This window comes from Phalacrocorax aristotelis, chromosome 1, assembly GCF_949628215.1.
Source record: "Phalacrocorax aristotelis chromosome 1, bGulAri2.1, whole genome shotgun sequence".
NCBI lineage: Eukaryota > Metazoa > Chordata > Aves > Suliformes > Phalacrocoracidae > Phalacrocorax > Phalacrocorax aristotelis.
This window is the reverse complement of record NC_134276.1, coordinates 56,042,856-56,059,722: the sequence shown is the minus strand read 5'-3', so window position 1 is coordinate 56,059,722 and position 16,867 is coordinate 56,042,856. Positions and strand designations below refer to the sequence as shown.

The following is a 16,867-nucleotide window of genomic DNA, read 5'->3' as shown; positions in this document are numbered from 1 at the left end:
CACCTCTACTACTAAATAAAAAATTTTAATGCAAAATTTTTTATGCTGGGCTGTATGTGGCTTAATCACAAATCACAACAAATGTCACAGCTATCTTTTTTTCAAGTAAACTGAGATAAACCAGGTTGATGTTAAGTACTTCCATAAATCTCTTGGAAGCATCATGGTTACTGATTTTCATGTTTTTTCAAGAACAGACATTAATGGTGGTGCAGTTTTATTAAGGACTATAAAGCACATACATAAACCTTTAAATACAGATCGTAATCTGAAATTTCACTAGCCTACCTCATTCCTCTAGCACACTAATCTGTGCCAAAATAGCCATTAGCACCTGATAAACAAGTCAGCCTGCAGAACTGGAGCTGAAAATGATATGAAATCATACTAGTGAAGACATCGTTTAATGCTGGCATATGCACAATCTGGTATGCTAGTTTTGCTTGTTCTTTAAACAAAATCATCACATCACAGGTGGACAGAAATATGCACCAAGATTTTTGTCGCATTTAATCTCAGCTGCCTCTTTTTCTTTTCTAGCTTTTGCTTATCTAGCTTCTATTTTCCACTATTCAAGTGCTACCTTACTAATTTAACTGAAATGTGCAAAAAGATTTAGTGTGATGGAAAAGAAATCCTTCTGATTTCAACTTGCACAACATATCTGTTTTATTAATATGTGAGCAGTTATCAGAAGATATATATTCATCATTTATTCAGGAACATATAAATGTATACGAATCATGGAGAGAGGAAGGGATATAGTTCCCATTTCCACATTTTCAATATAGATAATACTTTACCAGATTTTATAAATCTAAGCTGTTCCATGTTTTATTTCTGCTCAGCTGATAATATTTTCCTGGAATTTAGTTTTTATTTATATGTGAATCTCATGGCAAGTTTTGTTAACTTAAGAAAATATGAGTTGCCATATACCTTCATAAACAGAACTAGTCACACTTTTATTCGCTTTTATTAGTTTGCAGCATCAACACAGAGCAGATTATTTTTGAAAGGTACAGTTTCATACTGCCAAAGAAGCTCCAGAGAAGAATATATAATTTCAAAACTTAAGTTGATTTCATGAGAAGCCATTCTTTGAAAGAAGTTTGATTATACACGGCCAACTGCAAAGTCAAGACTACAATCTAGAAAATGCTGGGGCCCTTTTATAACCATTTTAAATATTTTTTTAAAAAATAGTATAACCAGAAAAAGATGCATGTATTATAGTAACAATCATATTGAAAATTATAGTAACATGCATACTGAACTATCTTCCCTTCACCTGTTTCCTTCTCTGTTGCTTTATATTTTTATTTGCAATATAGTAAACATTGAACTCAACTTCTGTATATTCTGGAAGTTACAGACAGTTGCTTAATGCAGTACCAAGATAGATGAAAGTATGTGCATTTGAAATGGATATTTCTAACAACTATACTAGCGTTTCAATGATCTCACTTGCATATAACTATTCAGAAAGCAACAACTGATAAAACAAAACATAGCTTCAGTGGTGTTTGGATTGATAAATATTCTAATCTGTTTCTCACAAGTAAATAGTGATAAATATAGAATAGAATCATTAAGGTTGGAAAAGACCTTTAGGATCATCAAGTCCAACTGTCAACCCAACACTATCATGTCTCCCAAACCATGCCCTGAAGTATTAATACAATTTAGCATTCTAAGTTTTTAATTTCAATTTCTTTTCCAGTATCCACAGTAATATTTTATTATTTTAGCTTCTTGCACAACATAATTTTGGTTAATCACAGCAACATAATTCAAGCTTGAATGAAGAAGATATGATATGCCTTATCATTCCTCATAATACCTTATCATTTACATAAATTTCTAAGTTGCTTAAAACAATCATGGAAGAGTTATGGTTTTTTATATTTTTAAGTAATCGTAAAATTAGAGTACAGAAATGAGAATGTTTAAAGCTTAAGGATAGTTATATTTGTTATGCTGGCTGCATTGATATAGAAGTACCATGAAAAATCACAAGTAATACAGTTTTAAACATTCACAATACATATGAATTAAACAGAAGCAAGACAATTTAACAGACTATTCAGTAAAACATCCTTACAGAAAAGGCATATTCACATCATACCATTATCACAGAGAATAAACTATACACCAGACTCTGAAAATTTTAGTGTTGCCAGTTAATGAAAAGATAGGAATTAGTGTGCAAAGTCTTCTACAATTAAAATGAATTAACTTAAAAATCAGTGATGAAAACTAATGTAATAAACTTGCAATATAGTGGGAAATAGCTTTTTCTAACCAGAGATTTTATAAATTAGCATTTTCTGAACATTTAACAAAAGAGTGTTTAGGAAGTTTAAAGATGTATATGTAACACTAAACAAAATGTTGATATTAGTTCAAAGAGACAAATTACTGATTTTTAATTTCAGAAATGAAGTTTTAGGCATTACAACATATTGGGAGTTAATGAAAGGCCAAATAATTGAAAATTTTAAAAATAGCATTTTTTACTGAGCCTCTGGAAGTGATATCAAGAACAATAAGGTATACAACAAGTTAGTATTAATAACAAGCATTTGTCATGATGTTGGCACATTTTAACTTTACAAAGCTAGGAATTCAGAATTCTCTCTATATAACCTAGGTGTTCCAAAAACATAGGTTTACATTCAGTGTTAGTTTAAATACTTGGCCCTTACTCTCATCTCCTTACTTGGATGAAGTGCCCTGTGTTCACCTGGAAAAGTTATTACTGTGACTTCATGGAAAAAAAAAAATTTATATGGTTTTCATTTCAGATGAGTCAGTTTCCCAATCTTGATCTCTGCACAGCTGCACAAATGCCCCTGCTAGCACAGAACTGATGCAGGGGCTGGAGGAGGTAGCTGGGGTAGGACAGAGGTTCACAGGATGAAAGAGACACCAAAAATCTTAAGATATGTTAAATACATACAGACATGCACTGTCAGCTTTCCTACACTTTCCTTCTCAAAGTGTACATTTAATGTAGGCAAATAGGGTAAAAGGCAAGCAATAAATAATCTGAAAGTCTCACCATTTATATGAACTAAGAATTTTACTTCTAAGAAGCACACCAGAGAAATCAAAGGAATGTTTTCAGGTATATCTACCAGCAGGAATAAGAATAAAAGATGTTTCTTTTCTTATTATTTAATATCATAACAGAGGCTGTGCCTTTTTTTCTCTCTCTTTTTCAGCCTAACAATGGAGCTCATTTTGCTGTTTCTTCCCAGAAAGTAGCAAAAAAGAAGACAGTAACATTTTCCTCAGTTTATTGCAATGTTGCTTGGGGAACTAACCATGAGCCTTCTATTTAGACCCACATCTCACATCTCTACTATGAAAGTCTGGTGTGTTTTGCATGAAGATATGTTACAGAGATGCCTTTTCCTCCATGATGTTATGAGCTTCTACTAAGATGTAATCAGTTAAATTGCCATTTTTTTGTTCCTGGTCCCTGTACTAATAGAAAAAGCTACCTGTATGCCAAGCAACACGAAATACACTATGGTTTAGGGCTTCAGTTTACATTTCCAATAAAACAGCAGTAGCAATGCCTAATAAAGAAGAAACTGAGAGGGAGGGTAGCAAGGCACAAAAGGAACAACATGCTCTTTCCAGACGCCAGAGGTCCCAGTCAGTTTGCACCTGGATTTTGGGAAGCTGGAACTCTTCTAAATCTTAGGTCAGAGAAAAACTCTAGGACAGACTGAAACATTCTTCTGACCGTCTTTCTTCTGTTGCTGTAACAGTCCTTTGGTTCAGACACTCAAATGGTAGATGTCATATTAATGTTATATATGTGAAAAGTAATGTGGTGCGGAAGGCAAGGGGACTCTTAAATTACACATAGGAAATGTTTACTTATTTTTTTTCCTGAAAGAATAAATGTTAAGAAATTGCCCTAAAAATCTACATTATAAAAGCTATGTGGCACAGCATAGCAAGTTTCCACCTTATAAGCATTTCCACAGGATCCCAGCACATTAAAGCTCATTCAAGCACATAGGACAAAAATTAAGGCTCACCTCTATTATTTCCTAACTTCCAGGTGCTTGATTTTGCAAATCTAAATTAAATTATTTGAATTTCTTTTTTATGTACAATGTATTATAAAGGAAGTAGCTGGATCAGAAAGGAGTTAATAACTACATCATTGCAACTTGTTTGCTCCTGGGCACTCTTCACATGTAAAAATGGAAGTAGTTTAATTTAATTCTTTTTTTTCATTACTGCAGCAGGGACAGCTCACCCTACTGCTGAATGAAGCCCACTATTAATGAACAGCTTAATTGATCACATTATCATGAACGCATTCAAAAATATTTAAGTTTTAATGATATAACCTTTCCGGTTTTAGTTATCTTATATTGCTAATACTTGAAGGATTAATTTTTTTAAAACTTCTCCAGATAACAGTTAGAAGCTTTCTGTTCTCTCCCCTTCACTTCAAATAAAAAGTGATTTTCTCATATATCCTCCGCAGAGAGAAACTAAGAAAACTCCGAAACTCTGTGAGATCTGAAATAAAATCAACAATGGTAATGAGTGGGCTTTTTCAGTGGTAGACTAGCAAGCTATATAGACACTTCCAGGGCAGTTAGCTGGTTCTCTGACAGAAAATGCAATAATCACATGACTTCTGGATGAATGCTGATCCAGCACAAGTGAACCATTAAGAGAAATAAAGTCTTCACTAGACTCATGTTCAGCATATTGACCTCAGTTTGCTCCCTCAATTACCTGAATGCAAGACAGGCACTCACAGTCCACAGAAAGAAAAAAACCCACTGCCAGTAGTAAGATGGACCCCCGTCTTACCATGGATATATCAAGAAGGAAACTTTCTGTCCTTACCAAGTAAGATAGTACCAAACAAGTCTGAAACAACTACTCTTTGGAAACACAGTAGGTCTCAAAGTGAGTCCTTGCTTTTAGATTATCAACCACATACAAACTAATTCATAACTTACAAAACAGATCTAATTAAAGACATTATATCTACCTGCAAACCTATCTGTCTTATTTGATTGTGACAAAACCATACCTACAGAAGTAAGTTTTCATTGAATTAAGTCTGGATGACAGCACTTAAGTAGGTTATCATCTTGGCCCAGGATATTTTGTGGAAAAAATAATCTGGAAGAGTTATTCAGAAACACTGCTGTTTTCCTTTTCTTCCACCCACCCCTTCATCCACCCAATCTGATCAAGGAACAATTGGGTTACTTTTATTCTTCCCTATATTCGGAGGAAAGCTGCAGGATCTGCCTGAAGTCTGGATGCCCTGGGAGCAAAAGTAAGAATATGCAATGACCAATGTATGGTCAATTACACTTATTCCTTTAAAAGGTGGGGTACAAGTAATATATATGAAGACTATGTATAATTAAATCAAAGGTCTTCAGAAGAACATATGTGATTTAATTTAAATTGGTTTAATTTAGTGAAAACCTAGTTTGAAGGCCCTATGACTGAAAATGACAAAATTGGAAAATATAGTTCATAGGAAGGAAAAAAACAGATAGGTAAAGACAGCACTGCAGTGCTCTATCACTCTTCAGAAATGTGGGCACAGGGCTGCCTTAAACTGACCTCTTTCAATTCTGCAGCCAAAAATTCTTACCAAGCTCTCTTAATTTTGGGGAATGAGAAGGTCAGATTCTGAGCTCCATTCTAATAATTTCACAGGCACTTATACTGTTTTTTCATGGTTATTTTTAACCTTCTAACTTGCTGGCCTTCTGGTCTTTCTTTAAACTCTGCTGCTCTGTCTTCTACTAATGACTTCAGCTGTTATTTGTGAAAGGAAAGAAGGTAGGATTAGATTAATAGATATTAAGGCTTCGACAAGAAAGCCTCTGAAATGAAAAATTAAAGTATGATAGTCTAGAAATTCAAGGACTGAAAATGAAGATAACCATTGTTTATAATCAAGTTTCATATTTAAGAAGAGCTTGCAATCTCTGTTATGTGTTTAAAACTGACAGAGAGGTAAGTTCTACAGGGCTATCAGGGGAAACTTCTCACATTGGAGTAGTGCAACACAGGAATGTATATATAGGTAAAGTGTAATTCTGCACACATTTCCATAGAGACAGATAAATATGAGGTACAGTCCACAAGGTATTCTTGAGGGGAATCATTGTAGTGATTTAAAAATAACTAGACACTGCACTGAGGAAAACTAGAAGCAAGGACTCAGGCCTGAAAGAGGAAGGTAGATTCTATGGCTTTCGAAACCAAGATGCCAGATGAATTAAATGAACATTTAACACATTTGTTTCCCTCAGGAAGCCCACAGAACTTCACAACATCAGAAAAAGAAAAAAAAAATTCAAAAGTAATGACTCCTGCTTTTCTGTCCCTTCTGCTTTTTTTATGTCTCCTCTTCATTATGTCCGGCATTTACGAGATAGAAGCGAAAATGTGTTCTGCAATTTAACTGGTGAAATAAGGTCATTACCTGAGGATATCTTCCTTTCTGTACATCATATGTAAATTTACTGATGTCCTAAAACTAGAAAATGTGTTAGAAAGCAGAATTTCTTCATTGAGGTTTATTTGGTTCTAAAAAGGAACATAATCAATGGATACTCTAGAAGATCATGAACTAGTGTCTTCATTTCAAAGGTACTGTGGCTAAAAAGAATGATAAATGACTACTACATTAGGGATCTATTCCTATACTGCCAAAAATGGCTTTCTGCTATCATGGAAAATTTATAAAATGTGAGACTGCTACTTGCCTACCTCCTCAAAAGAAAAAAGATGAGCTCTTGATGAGTAGCAAACAACAAGTATTCCCCTAGTTCAAAATATATAAGTATTTCTACTCAAGTTGCACCATGCTCTGTGTGGAGAATTAGCTTTCGACCTACATACATATTAACAGTACACCACCAGGAAACTCCTAATACCATATTGAAATTTACTGGTTAGGGAATCAACAGGTTTTAAGGGTTTAAGGTTTCAAATAAGCCTGATCTAGATGTATTGACAAACAGAATCTGGTGATGATCAACACATGAGCTGCTCCAGATTGTGGAGATGCTTCAAAGACATCTTTAAGGAATAAATGAAGGAAACAAAAATTCTCTTATTTTTTCACTGTCTTGGAAATGACTGAGATGTCTCTTTTTCCTTCAGATTTCCACACATAGGAAAAATAAACTTTAATCAGGGAAGTAAAATGTTTGGCAAAGCTATAAGCAGGTAAGACCAGTGATTTATAACAGAAATTACTACATAATCTTGATTACCTACAATTTGCCAAAGGGAAAACTATGGAGATTTGTAAATACCTGAGGTTAATAAACTGCCTTCCTCCTCTTCCCCCAATATGTTCTGAATTAAAAGTATATATTAGAAGCCACAAATTGTTTCAAAAGTTAAAAACAGCAATCATAACTTGTTTGTATAGGACAGATTTTTCATTTTGAGTAACACCTTCCACTGCAAATTCTTAAAATGATTTCCATGGATTTATGGTGGATTAACTGACTGTTCAGGATAAGACTGGCAGAATTAGGTCCTAAGAGATTTCCTGTGCTATGCTGTGATCCCTAAAGAGGAGTAGGAATTACACTACTAAAATTATTAAACAGGATTTATAATTTAATATATACTTTATGAAACATTCCCACATTGGCATGGGGACAGATAAGACGACTTAGAAATACATATATTTCTCATGTCTAATTCATTTGATACTTTCAGCTTGATCCTTGTCAAAGGTATTGCTGTTTAATTTTATTTTTAAATCCAAGTATAATTATTTCCATTACTGGAATATATTAAAATTATCAGCTCATACAATAAACCCATTTACAGGCAGGTTGGGTTTTTAGATTACTTGTTTTCATTCCCTTTTTTTTGGGGGGGGAAGTTGTTGTTGCCGGGGGGACAAGGGAGAAAATAAAACCATGGACCATGTGATGGGGAAAAGTAGAAACGGGAAAATTACACTGTGATTTATTCCAGGAAAAGAAAATATAACTCCTCATCATACACTGAAAATGAGACATTTGAGACACTGAACAAAGTGAATTTGCTTAATACATCACATCGATAGAGAAATACCAAATAAAATAACTTGATACCCCATCCACTGTAAATATTTTTGGTGTTCAGTGACTTTAATTTCCTTTTATCTTACCTGCTTCTGCGGTACACAATTTCTTACTGAAATATTACAGTATTCAAAAATTATTCAAAATGCTTTCTGTAAGACTTTTTAGGAGAACAAGTAGAGCATTGTAAGTGTGTATCAAGAGCACTGTAGGGACCTCTGAAACTATAAATACCCTATGAAATTGTCTGTGGTCCTGATTTAATTCATATTTCTTCATGATTATAGTTAAAAAACCAGAACAAAATACACCTTGTAACCTGAGATATCTGCAAACAGCAAGTCTATGAACCTCGCTGACCTAAAAATTCCTTATTCTTGTCTTCTCTTACTTCTTCTTTGTTACTGATTTTATTTTGCTTTGTTTTGGGGTTTTTCTTGATGCTGTTTAAATTAACCTATTAGTATCTGGGAGTCTATGGCTTTTGTCTCTGGTTACATCTGATATAATCTATAAAAACATGCATAATCTATAACAACATACTAAAACACATTTAAATGTGAGATAGTGTTGAAGGGCAGCATTTCTGGAACCACTGTAAACTGGAGGGCGTTATTGTGATCAGTGGTGTGACTGAAGAAGTGGAATCTGTGCTTGTTAGGAGCGAGAAGACTGGCACGTTTAAGGGAAGATGCTTCTTCAATAAATAAAATGATAATGAAGAAGCACAAAGATGCCTAACTAGGGAAAGCTAACCTCAAATCACTCGCTTTTACTTCAATTTCCTTTATTCACCTTGGTGCAGATTTGTTTTCCAAGAAGTCACAATAATTATATCTAACGGAAGGAGATTTGTATAATACAGATAGAAAACATGATGTATGAAATAATTTCCTTTTGCACAAGAAGAAAGTGTTCAGAAAAACCCAAGAGTTAGTGCAGCACCCAGGTAGTAATATAGGTAAAATATTGCCTATAATCACAAGTGTATGCCACCTGGTATGTGTTCAGAATCACTGTTACTGCATGCAAATCAGTTGTTATCATATAAACACAATCTTGAGTATGCAATTTCCTCATCTGCATAGACAAACTGAGGTCTCAAACGTACAAAGCAATTTTTTTTCAAAATGCAAACCGGATTCTCACACCTGCTTTTGCATCTCCTTTCTAAGAGCTCTTCCATCTCACGTAGCTTCTACTGATTTTGCTTCCTACTTTCCATTAAGGATTGCTTGAGGCAAGTAGGATACGATGTGGCTATGAGATCTTTCAGAGGTACTAGCCAGGTCCCAGGCTATGGGAGTTCTTTCCCCAGGCTGCCCTGCTCCCAGGACTTAGTCCATGTCCTTCTGCATCTCCAAGGCATGTGATTCTCTCATCCTCTCCTGAAATCCACTTCCTCCCAGAAGCCTACTCTTTTCCAAAACCTGCCCAATAGATGATACTGACATTTTTCGGTTTAGTTTCCCAGTACAGAGCTGCTCAAATGGGGTGGACACAGAGGCGATGTCTTGATTCAAGCTGTTCTACTCAGGGAAATGAGAAGGAAGAATAGGCTGGATCAAAGACCTATTGGAAGGATTTCTGAAAGCCATACAGGGCTGAGAAACTGATCATAGTAGCATCAACCAGTCACCAATCCTCCCATGTGTTTAACTGTTTACGCAGAAGGTGTATGTCTTTTTTTTGGACTGCAAATGCTTTGTCCTCCTTCCCTTGGACAAAGTCATCAAAATAGGCACAGGATTATTGCTACCTTAATCTAGGTCTATCTTGTCTCTATAAGCATGACCATGTTATGCCTCAAATATGGTGGCCCTGACTGCACAAGTAAAGGTTTCCCACAGCAGTAAAAGAGGGAATTTTTTTAAGGTTAATTAATCTCTTTCTGAGGCAGCGATACAAAGAAAAAGAGCTGATAGTTATTCCACTGAAATATGTGCTTACCCAGAAAAAAAGCTGTTATTCTTTCTGTATTCTATTATTATGCTTTTTCTTTTGAAATTAAGTTAAACAAACTATACCTAAAATAGTTTTGCATAGGTTAATGAACTACAAACAAGTGCAAAGTGGCCCAAGTTGTACTTTAACATATTATTATTTCAGTAATAAAATTTAAATCCTGGCAAGGGGAAGGATGAGTAAAGGCAAAAATTATCTTTGGAGAAATAACGCAGAAGTTGGGGGAAAAAGTAAATTTTAAAATCAGCGAGAAGAGTCATTAAGCAGATGTGAGTTGCCTATATCTTATATGTACCCTTTTCGACATACCTATGTCTTTGCGTTACTCTGATCATCAGTGTCCCTTGGTCTGTACTTTGAAATATGAAGTGAGAAACAGTAATGAAGTATTACTGAGAGGAATGCTTTGTACCATACCTGTGTTTGATTATATATATCACAACAAGCTCAAATCATCTGCCAGCAGTGAGGTTTCCCAGACCCAGCGCTTTCAGGAATAGAGACAAGGAAAAATTACAGGAAATCAGTTTTGGTTTTCTTTCCAAGACTGATTAATAAGATATCCAAAATCTCTCAGCCAGTATCAAACAGATTTGCATCTTTATGGCTCATTTCCCTTCATCTTACTTGCCTTCTCCCACTAAAACACCTGACTGACCACACAGTTCCCTCCAGAATTATGTTGGCACCGTTCTCATTTTTCTTTTCTTTGTAATTTTAGTTTTATTTGCCTTTAGAATGTCTATTTTGAATCAGTACAGACTGATTATGATAATGACGTGCCTTCCAGAAACCAGAAGAAAACCAGCAAAATATGTGTTATAGAAAAGCAGTCAGAGTAGTTAGGACAAAACTAGGATTGGAAACAACTGCAGTGTATAGTTAGCATGTACTACATTGTAAAATCCAAACAGGTTATTAACTCTGTATCTTAATAAAGTAATTAATTTAATTCTGAAGTACTATGCATGGGTAGTGATGGGATAGGATAGCCTCTTATATTTAGGAATTGAGAATACAAACCACTGCCTCTGTGTTATGTAGCTTCACCCTTGTCCATATTGAAAAATCACTCAAGTTTTGATAATATGTCATCCAGGATGATATACATGCATGTCGCATATTAAAGCAGTCTTTCCTACCATGACAACATGCCTTAAGTTAGCCAAGTTATCATCTATAAAAAGTTTTCTTTCTTATGTCCCATAAAGGCAAGAACTACAGACACACATGTGGTATTTTGACCAAGAAAGCAGATGTAAAGACTTCTAAGAAATCTCATCATATAGGATCTCAATTTACTTATGGTCAAAATATTAAAGAAGGTTAATGATTAGAAAAAATCAGGAAACAATATAAGGAAGGTAATAATTTAAGCAAAGGTGTGGTTGCAGTTTGCAAGAGCATTACATTCATAGCCTTGGCCCGCAGTCCTTGGTCTGCTACATTTACATATATCTTAGGAATTCCTTTACAGGATTTTCATAATGAATAAAAATGTAATGAAATTGTTCACACTGCTGTAGTTAACATTGCACCAGCAGTTTTACTGTAACCCTTGGTTTCACAGGTTCATAGCTCTATGGTAAACATGTCCTTCAGCCTGAAGCTTGGCGTGCCAAAGAGCAATCTTGAAAACAGTGATTCAAATATCAAGAAAATGTGTTCATTCAGTTTCAAGTTTTGAAAGGAAAGGAGTTCAGATAAGTATGGTAGTCTAAAAATTATTTTACTCTTTGAAAAATAAGAAATATGTTAAGCTTTAGTGTGCCTTATTATGGTTGTCCCGGTTTTTAATGAAAACAAGTTCATCATGGCCGACTGAGAGTATTTAAATTTTTTCAGAAGTATTTTAAGTTTTCCATAGTCTTCTACACAGGTTCACAACTTTGTGCCAGCGAATATTCTGCAGTGATTTTTAGCCTATTAATAAATGTCCATGTATACAAAGGGTATTTTGTCAAGGTTGACCAAAACAGTTCTAAATCTGTATTGTATCTTTTGTTCAGTTACCCATAAAAAAAGCTGAATAACATTAAAAGCAGAGATAAAGACGTAATGCTTTATAGAAGGAATAATATGCTCTCAACATTAATACTATTTTTTGCCGTATTGATCATCACTGAGCTGCTAAAGCTTCATCATATAATAACTGTACCATATACCAAAACACAGATGAGAACTCAACATAAATAAAGTCAGTAATTACTTTAAAAGGAGTTAGATACAGCTTTGAACACTCACTGACTCCAAGGATTGGATGTCTTTACTGCACTAGAAGGCTTCCACTGGGCAGGAGGTGAAGAAAAAAGGGTCTGGTCACATTCCATACTCTCTGACAATTATTAAGGGACCTTTTCTGTGGCAAAGAACACAATTTGCCAGAATATAATGCATAGTAACTTCTCTGTCGTGGCCAGTAACACTGGGGAGTTTCTTTCAAAGCAATGCACCTCTGTCCCCTTGTTAATGTAAAAACCCAGTGAGTTTGTGGCTTTTATTTAAGTACTTGCTACCACAGACCCGCGTTTGCTGCAGGACGTCAGATGAGCTTCAAGCTTCTTTTGCCTGCAGTTCAAATTCCTATATCCTGTATGGAGGACAGTCTCATTTCTGTTGAGATGCCATATCACAATACACTAATATTTTAAGCATCTCTCAAGTGTTGAAGAAGGGACATTGCTTGGAGTAATTCTTAATATCATGCTACTTTATAAATTTCCATTTGAAGTATTGCATTAAACTAGCTGTTCAAAAATCACCCAAAAGACAGGCCACAAGACACTCTTTCTGCTAGCGGTACAGACAAAAAAAAAATGTTTTAAAATACAAAGTTGAATGGAGACTGGCAGGATAAATGTCATATTTTTAAGGTGGATGTCATTTCCTTTGCTACTAACATCATTAAATTTCTAAGGCTGAGAAAAGAAAAGGTAATTTAATTTTCACCATTTGTGTTGTCCATTGGCAAAGGTCAGTCTCTTCACAGCGCAGTCTCTACCTGCATCTGATAGTATGTGAATCAACTCACAAACAACTGCACCGAAAGAAACTTAGAAAAATAGCATTACAAAAAAATTGAATTACACAATTTATAGGTGACAGGAGAGATGCAGTTTGTGAAACATTGAGCTCTGGAGTGATACTAAGCAAGCATACTGTGTTCAGGGCACATATCCATGAGAAACCAGCAGAGTTATGTATTGAGTAATAACAAAATAAGGGAAATTGCCCAATTTTCCATCTCAGCAGAGCTACTACAGTAAAAAACCTACTACAGCAGAAGAACTCTTCCTTTTTCCCAGAGCAGCTGAAGGTCTCCAGACAGTTTAGAAATCCTAGATTAATGATTACCAGTTCACCCTAGACTATCTTTCTCTGGTTACAACAAATGCATTTGGGGCTGAAAGGAATCTTGTTGTGATCTGGCTACTTATCATTATTAGTGTTATAGTATGTAGATGATACTAACAATTCAAAGAAAACAGTTTACTTTGTTGTTCAGGGCTTAAGTAGTAACCCTGAAAATAGCAACTAAAATCTGTTATAGCAACTGCTGTGTATTGTGCCTCAGATCATTGTCCAGAAGTGTCAAGCTACTATACTGTTAAATATTGCTTTCTCCACTGAAGAGTTAAGGCAATCACTACAAGTAGCAGGAAAGATGACAGCATGACAAGACAGTTGTGAGAGCTCTTGGCAGCAGGTGCACTTGGCTACAAGATGGAAAGTACAAATATAGAGAGACCAATGCTGATCGAGTGCGGCGAGATTACGCAAGCAAGGCACAGACACATCAAAGTTGTTTACAAATTCATTGCAAAGCCTAGCTGGCTCCAGCAAAGGCCAGAGGCGCCAGAATAGAGCAAATCCTAATATAAGAATACAGAAAAGAAGCACTACATTAAGCAGGTGGCAAGCTAAAAGTCTTGTGCCCCATATAGTTTCTCGACTTTTCTACAGAGCAATAACGCTTCTATTAATAAATATATCTACTATAGGACACTATTGGAGACTATGGGCATTTCAGTTCAGTTGAACAGGCCCTTAGATTAATATACTTAAAATGTGATCAGATTTTTAAAACTTTATTAAATATTATCAGACTTCTCCTTAAAATAATATACAGAAAACTGGTGAGCTAGAAAAGGTTTTGAGAATAGCAATACAGGTGAAATCACATCAACAAATCCAAACAGAGTTTCATGAAGAAACACTGAAATTCCAAATGAAAAATAACATATTTAAGTTTATGGTCTTTTTGTCTTACAGGTGACTAGAAAATATTTTGAATAAAGAAACAAGATACCTAGGTTAATTGTTGGCTAGATTTAAAAACAACAGTGCTTTGCTCCGCAATAGACTGAGCAAATCCGTAATCTCCACTCTGCATGTTCATCACACAAAAACTAGCCAGTGTCCTGTGGGCTACAGGTCACTGAAGTTGTTCTAACCCATAACGATGCTACAGACTTGCTCAGAAGAGAAGAAGGGCTTCTTGCCTTTATTCATTTGATAGGATCATTGAAAAATCTGCAACAAGTCCTAGGGAGGTGGGGCTAGAGGAGTTCTATTAAGTGCTCGGGTGTTAAAGGGCACCTCAGTCAATACCTCACTTTAAAACAGAATACTGGAGGAAGGAGCCAAGGCAGACTTAGAACAATATCCTCATAGCAATGGCTTATGCAAAAGTAAGTTGCATCCGCCCAGAACAAGACACCATCGCAAATCTTTCCAAATACAATAAAAATTAAGCTTTTATGCAGAAAATCACTCTGTTCCTAAACACAGAGTCCAACTGCTGATATCTATAAATGTTCTTTGTCTCATAATCTCATAGTATGAAATTATTGTCTGAGATTTTGCTTTTAGGTAGAGATTTCAACAGGAAAGAAATTTCTAAGTAGAAAAATAATATATGGTTGCTTTGCAAAACAATACAAATATTTTTTTACATGTTAGAAGTTCATCATGTTTATGTAACTAAAGAAACAATTTCAGTACAGGTTAAGCTTTGCATTCAACAAAAATGAATGTAAAGAAAGCATGAAAGTAAATTAAATCCTATGGAAAAATAAATACATTTTAAAAGACTATTTCTTTCATAGTTCAATTAATTCATGTTACTCACAGAAGGCATCTTTCTTTTCACTGTCTTCATTGGGCATCCTAACTCTTAAGTAGAGACAGATGTTTTGTTTGAGAAATTATTTTGGATAGTAAAGAGTCTGCAGGTAATTGACAGGTCAAGTCTGCAGGAGCCCCTCAGAGGTTGAAAACATTCTTCTGCATTTGTAATATTAATGCCTAGTTTATTCTTGCAAAGAAGCAAAGACTATGTTTCCTGTTTAAGTTAGAAATCTCTTTTTCAATCAATTATGTGAACACTTTGAGTTCTGAGCACAGACTGGCATTGTCCAGGATAAGAAATGGACCAGACTGGCTTTGATTTATTAGGTCCCTGTAATAGTCATATTTAGTGGAACAGACAGAACGTATGCATCTTCAGACTGAGAAACCAATCATGAAAAATCGTACTAGGATTATGAAGAAAATGACGTGCAGTAATTATACTACATGAAACAGTCTCAAGATATTTTTACTTATGTTCTCAGAATTTTCTTCATGAATGTACTAAAGACTCAGCTCTCCAGTGTTGCTAAGAAAATTTACATAAACAGTGAGTTCTCAAAGGACTTTTCAGATGTTAGTAATGAAAACTTGGCAAGCACGCCCACTACCAGAGTTTAGTAAAATAAAGACAAAGAGTTGTTTTTTTTTTTAAAAAAGAAAACTGAAATGTCATGTGCATAGTAATGTAATGCACTGCATGCAGGGTATTAAAGTAATTATTTTTAAAAAACAAGAATTGTCTTTGACCAAAAAGCATATGTTATTATTAACTGTATTGGCTTCACTGACCCAATAGACAGTGCATTAAAATCAGGTAGTTTTATCAATATGAACTCCTTTGACAAAAAAAAGAAAAAAAAAGAAAAAAAGTAGTAATATGTATTGCTAACCTCATCATATATTTGGAAGTCCAAATCTTCCAGGTCTTTTCTAAAAATGCATTTCTGTCTTACATATTGTATTTATCAGTCGAATTCAACCTTTTTAATGGTTAAAATCTTATCAGATTCCTTTGGTTCATCAGAAATTAAAATATATTATTTCCAGTGCTTTCTATTATTTTGCTGTACAGTACCTGTTAATTCACAAAAAAAGTTTTCAGAAATAAATTAGACTCCTTTCCTGCAAAGTAAATAAAGTTTAGCCACATAATTATCTCTGAGGATGTAGTCTGTAAGAATCCTAACTTCCATGAAGAAAACCAAAAACTTGGGCTTTTAGGAATCAAGACAAGTTTGGTTAAAGTGCCTAAGTTATATTTTGAAAATCAGGTTTATTCCTGAAGCTGGATTTGCATCTGAATATATTTAGATAACTTTTAGTTATCTGAGTGATCTAGAATCTCCCTCATCATCATAGAAATATAGCTACATATGGAGAAAAATTCAACCCAGTTTTCTTAATTACATAACTTTTGATCAACAAAACTTTATTTGGAGTTATCCAATTTTCTGGGCAGAATATAAAGTGAACATAGATTACTCTATATTTAGGACATAACTTTTAAAGTGAGACAAATCCCACTTTGTATCACTTATATTCATTGTTTGAACATGAATAGAATAATAAAAATATTCGTACATCTTTCATACTTGAACTGAAGGTTGATTATACGTACACTGTCTAATGATAGAATTTGGACCATATATTTCAGTTAAATATTTGGA

At 34.6% G+C, this 16,867-nt stretch overlaps 1 protein-coding gene across 2 annotated transcripts in view; it reads right to left on the bottom strand.

The window, feature by feature from the left end:
- Positions 1 to 16,867, bottom strand: part of GPC5 (glypican 5) — a 763,124-nt gene that overhangs the window by 299,071 nt on the left and 447,186 nt on the right. The window contains exons 8-10 of one of the 2 annotated variants that reach the window (XM_075089590.1): positions 13,017 to 13,104; positions 10,485 to 10,554; positions 52 to 9,631 (exon numbers count right to left, since the gene is read on the bottom strand). The exons of the other annotated variant lie outside the window; for it this stretch is intronic. Coding sequence (XP_074945691.1) covers positions 10,515 to 10,554; positions 13,017 to 13,104 — 128 coding nt within the window. The 3' untranslated portion in view covers positions 52 to 9,631; positions 10,485 to 10,514. Of the gene's footprint in view, positions 1 to 51; positions 9,632 to 10,484; positions 10,555 to 13,016; positions 13,105 to 16,867 lie in introns of those variants that run through there. 2 annotated transcript variants of the gene reach the window in all.